This window comes from Rutilus rutilus (assembly GCF_951802725.1).
Source record: "Rutilus rutilus genome assembly, chromosome: 16".
Classification (NCBI taxonomy): domain Eukaryota; kingdom Metazoa; phylum Chordata; class Actinopteri; order Cypriniformes; family Leuciscidae; genus Rutilus; species Rutilus rutilus.
In genome coordinates this window covers 19,450,127-19,455,495 of record NC_140224.1, presented here as the reverse complement: position 1 = coordinate 19,455,495, position 5,369 = coordinate 19,450,127, and the positions used below count along the sequence as shown (strand labels likewise).

The 5,369-nt window shown below is 36.1% G+C and overlaps 1 protein-coding gene across 1 annotated transcript; it reads right to left on the bottom strand.

Moving 5' to 3' along the window:
* Positions 1-3,988: 3,988 nt before the first annotated feature.
* On the bottom strand, positions 3,989-5,149 carry ch25h (cholesterol 25-hydroxylase). Its single transcript, XM_084435070.1, has one exon. It carries the CDS (start codon positions 5,128-5,130, stop codon positions 4,369-4,371), a length of 762 nt encoding a protein of 253 aa, XP_084291196.1. The 5' UTR covers positions 5,131-5,149; the 3' UTR covers positions 3,989-4,368.
* Between the last annotated feature and the right edge of the window lie 220 nt (positions 5,150-5,369).

The window sequence follows — 5,369 nt, the reverse complement described above, 5'->3', positions numbered from 1 at the left end:
CAGTGCTCACTTAGCATGAAAAATGCATGAGCGTGAATATCTAAGGATCAGACTTCCATTCTCCGGGTTCATCTGTTGTGCAATTTGAACACTACTTTATCCATTGCATCTGCATGTGCTTGTCCCAGGAATGCTGTCTGTTTTGATATGGCTCAAAGCATCATTTTACAATACTCATACATTTTAAAAGGGTCAAATGTTTCTCAACAAAGTTTTCAGTGACAGTGTTTTTCATTACACAGAATTGGAATAATTTGACAATTAAACATGTTTAAACATTTTACAGTTGATATCTCTGTCAATCAGTCCACAAAATTAAAAAGATTTTAAAGAATAAACTGCCTGTAGAAACTTGATTTGCTGTTGCTGATATGCTGCCAAATTAGAGCAAGTGAAATGTCCTCGGGCGTGGAAATATGTAAAAAGAAAATTTATAAAGAAGGGTGCTGGAGCACTTTTAATTACAATGCAGACTTTTGGCAGATTACATTTTTTTTGTACAGAAGCATGATGATTCACCTTGCTCACGTCACAAGTTCCACATTTCACAATAAGGACCTGGCTGACAGTCAGACTTGTGGTGATAACTGTCGCCTCACAGAACTTGAACATCCCCTGGCTGAAAGTTTAAACTCAGTTCAGTATTCACCTAATTTTTAACTTGAATGTGCAAGACTTCTGGTTTCAGCCACTTCTAGTTATTTTAGCTGTACGAAACAGCCCGGTATGTTGCTGGTTAACTGGTATTGGTTTTTGGCTGATAAATCTGATATTTTGCACATTCTCAGGAAATGAGCTGAATAAAACACGGCTGTCTACTTTATAGCCCATAAATGCCTGAGGCAAGTTGCTCCTGATTCTGGAAACCCCCTTATGCAAGGACATTACACAGGCGATTGATTATTGTCTGAGCACAAAAACCTTATTTCTGTTAAAAAAATGACCCTCGCTGCACAATCTGAAAACCGCTGTTTTATGTCTGTCTTCATTTTCCTCAAGCATTTAATGTAGAAAACGTTTGGTTTTTCATCAGATCAAACCACAGTTTAGTAGGAGTTTGGCTGAGAACCAGTGTTTTCCCCTGTGGTCTTTAAGTTATGTTTCCTGCCCACAACAAAACCCCAATACTCAAGAATTCTGCTCTGACATTTTCTGCAAGTCACATAACCAGATTCAGGGGAATCTTTACCCATTACCCATCAACGATCCCTATCTTACAGTGGAAAATGTGAGAGATGTTTGCTCTTCAGCATCACTGTACACATTAGATAAGGGGTCACTAACCTTTATCAAGCCAAAGACCTCTTAGATGGAACAGTTTAAACCTGACCTATAATAACATATGAATATCATATTCATGTTTACAAACTTTGTCAGGATGCTTGCACTGTCATTAATTAAAATAAAATATAAAAAAATTTGGCAGGGACACGAGACATTTAGCTGAATTTTAGCTTCTTATCTATGCTTTAACATTAGGTTGTTTGGCTATGTCTAAATGTCAAAATCCCCCCCCCCCAAAAAATTAGAATGCATTTCTTTGTGTCCACAGCTTGGAACCAAAAAATAAAAAAATCTAGTAGGAGCCAGATCTTGTTTTACAGAACTCTGTCTGTCTGTACTTGCACAGGAAGTTGCACAATGTGTCTTTTTGATTCAGCATCCCCTAAGGCAAGATCAAAGTCCAACCTTTTGTTCTCTAAGTATTAAGCTAGTTTCATGACTAATAAGGATGTGTGTTTTGTGCTCAGAGGAAGCTGAATTTTTAGCATACTCTCATTTTTTTGCGGTTTCTTCTTGTTGTCTTTTCTCTTTCACTTTTATCATCTTTTGGACACTTTGAATAAAAATAGCTGTCCGTTTCTGTCTGAATTTTGAAATATGTCATGTAGCAGACTCAGTGACTGTTGGTGCTAGAAGCATCAAACTTTTCACACGCATTTGGCATATTAATTTTACAGTTTCACATTCTCTGATAAGTCATCAGAACTGATTTTATCTTTTTTTTTTCATTTGTCTTCTAAGAAGTGTGTGTGACCTTACGTCGGAGTACCCCATACGTCTGAAAACCACACACCTGGGTCTATACAGATACAGATATCAGACAAGACATAGGGCCAGTTATCTCTTTTCTTTTATATTGTAGACTTTTTAATTTTTTTATTGAGTAGGCCTATTCATCATTTTTTACACTACACCTATATAAAAATACTATTTCAAACCATGTATTCTATTGTACGTTTTGATTTTTTAATGTTGTTAAACTACACTTTAAGTGCTTTTAAATGAAAAAGAATGTATACCTTTTCAAAATGTTTGTTAGCACTTAATTATGTGTCTGTATCATATTATAGAAGGCAATACATTTACAATAAAATATTGTTGATATTGTTGAAGTAAAAAATATGAAACCCCCTCATTCATGGGGAAAGGGGCATTCTGAGAAATTCCGTGCATGACACATCACATTTAGTTAGAAGAATAAAATAAAAAAGCCTTTGTTTCTTATTTTTTATCATTTATGTTTTGTCAGGGTGTTTTCTGTTTTATTATGTTATTCAATAAATGTTGATAACATTAATTTCTTTTATGTGTGTTTCAGTAATGGTGCTTTATCTTTGTGTTGGTAACCCCATGCTCTGTCTGTTATTATTGGCCACCAATGCTGGAAAAGCTAATCTGATGAACTTTAGTCCTTCCATTATGTTATTAATAGAACATTTTACAGTTAACAGTTCAAATATGCAAGCATATTAACATTAAATCATTGAATGACATATACAGGTCCACCAAAATTCTATCTAATAATGCTTGCATTTCTATTTTTGTATGATAAATAAAAATGTTCACGTGCATTGAGATCTGTTTCAGGTTACTGAAATCAAGAGTTTACAGTGATGATAATCCTGACAGGTGTACATGCTGTATAAACCTGCTATTTCCTCTGAAATTCTTGGTGAGTGATAAACTTTAAAGCATTCAGTCTTCTTCCCACATGAAACGCTTTCTAAGGAGTGTACAAGGTAGCCAATTAGTTAAAGGGTATTTCACAGGCCGCTAGAAGAATAGGGCAGAAAAGCATGAAGATGAACAGGTTCCACAAGGCTGATTGGAAATTCTGCTGATAAAAAAATGTGACTGCTTAATGCAAAAAAAACATGCCAAAAAAAATAAATAATAATAATAAATTTGTGAAAACATTAAAGTGGTGCTGTTTACATGGAAAACAGAAGCGAGTAAAAAATAATAGTCTATATTCAGTGGCCCAGATAAAGTAATTGGACGCTTTAACCTTAGTTAAAAATCTATGTGTGTAAAGGTATCCAAATACTGTTTGGGGCCATCCATTTATTATCCGATCAAATACTAAATATTAACTCCCTCTACCTAATAATCAAAGGCAAAAAAATGCTTGGAAGTTAAGTGTATGACGGGAATTATGGAAGTTATGGGAATTCTCACTTGACTTGGGAAATTCTCCATTGTCTTTTTCAGGATGTACGTTCACCGTCTAGGGATATGAGCGGGAGTTAGGTGTGAGGAAACGACTCAGTCACTGATGTTTATCATTTCAGAAAGTTCCATTTTAGTCTTTTAAGTTATGCATCTTCTTTGCGTCACTGGGAATTTTTTGTAGCAAAATTAAAATGTATGGAATCAGATTAAAAAAATAATAATAATATTATATATATATATATATATTTTTTTTTTTATTATGTCTGGTGATATAAACAGTTCCAGTGCCACAATTTCTAGGACTATGATGTCTTAATTGAAGTTATTAATACTAAGTTATTTTAATGTTGAGTTATTTTAGCTAACTTCTTTTTATTCTCTATTATTCTCAATTTATTCTCTAACGTCTCTTCCCTTTATTATCTATATTATCACTTTATTCAGACTTTACTTATAGAACTGCGCTATAAACATTTTTATTAAAGTATTCTTACTGTGCAAAATGAAAGTAAACACAAACACTGTATTTATAGTATTTACTTCATAGTTTTATTTCCGTTAGTTTCGTAAAATCTGTTCTTCATGATCCACACATATTTCATGTTCCAAAACATTTAGTAGCAAAACAGGCTTTTAAAAAAATAATAAAAATAAATAAAAAGCAGGTTGAGGTTAACAAATGTGCTTCATATAGTCCTTACACATAGCATTTTCATATCTCATATCATTTTTCTTACAGTCACACTTAAATACAGATGTTCAATAAATAGTTTCATTAATTTAACACATAAACTATAATGCAACTTTTATAACAGTTTTAGAGTCAAAGGTATTCATTCATAGAATGATAATGCACTTTTTACAAAAAAGACAAATGAAATCAGTTCATGTAGCTTGTTCCAGTTATTCAGTTCATTCAGAGTGCAGTGTCCCAAAGAGCTTGTCCCAGTGAGTGAAGTATGGAGCATAGTTGGACTTGAACCTCTGATGGTGGACATCATGGTGTGGAGCTCCTCCATACAGTCCAAAAGGCACCAGTCTGTGTGTCGCCCATGGCAGGTCATAGCCGCAGTGGTCCTCAACTGACAACCACATGTTCAGCATATGGAAAAGCATCTCTGTCATAGGATGAACCCCCAGTAACATGGGATTCACTGCAGCGAAGAAACCCAAAGACAGAGTCTCCCAAGCTCCTGAGTACTCAGTGGCCAGGGCGAAGGTGGACGTGTATTTGTGATGCACCTTGTGGAAAGTGCGGTAGAGCCAGGGTACTTTGTGATGCAGAAGATGCCATACAAAGTACTGGAAGTCAAAGAGAAGCAGGCAGGCAGCGAGGTCCCAGACGACTCGCAGGACCCCAGGTGCCATCGCTGGGTAGCTGACGGGTCTCCAGTACCAGTTCAGGACGCTCAGCGGGAAGATGTACACAGCATGGTTGTAGAGGGAGAGCGCGAGGCAGCTCCAAATCATAGTCCAAGACACGCTGGTTTTCTGTTGAATCTTGTATCTCCTTATCAGTGCTACCCTAGGAGACAGGGCATCCAGAATGACAAAAGGCAGGCAGAAGCTCATGTAGACTGTAAAAGAGAAGAGCACAGGGAAATATGGAGACCTTAGCACGGCCTCGTACTGCATAATGCAGCCCCAGATGTGCTGTAGTTCAAACATTTTCATTTCTTTGGCAGTTCTGTGTCTGAATGGCAGCACATGGCTTCTGTGGAGCTTATGTAGTATAAAAGACCCGCCCCTTTACTCTACGCGCTCTGCCCTAAATGGTTCTTCCTGTTGGAATTTCCAGGAAATTTTGTGGTAGCCTAGTGTGTGTGTGAAGATCTAAGAGAGGTTATCTATTAATCAGATAGGTAATGATAAACCATAATTTATAAATATAAAAATCCTGAAATGCTGTAGAG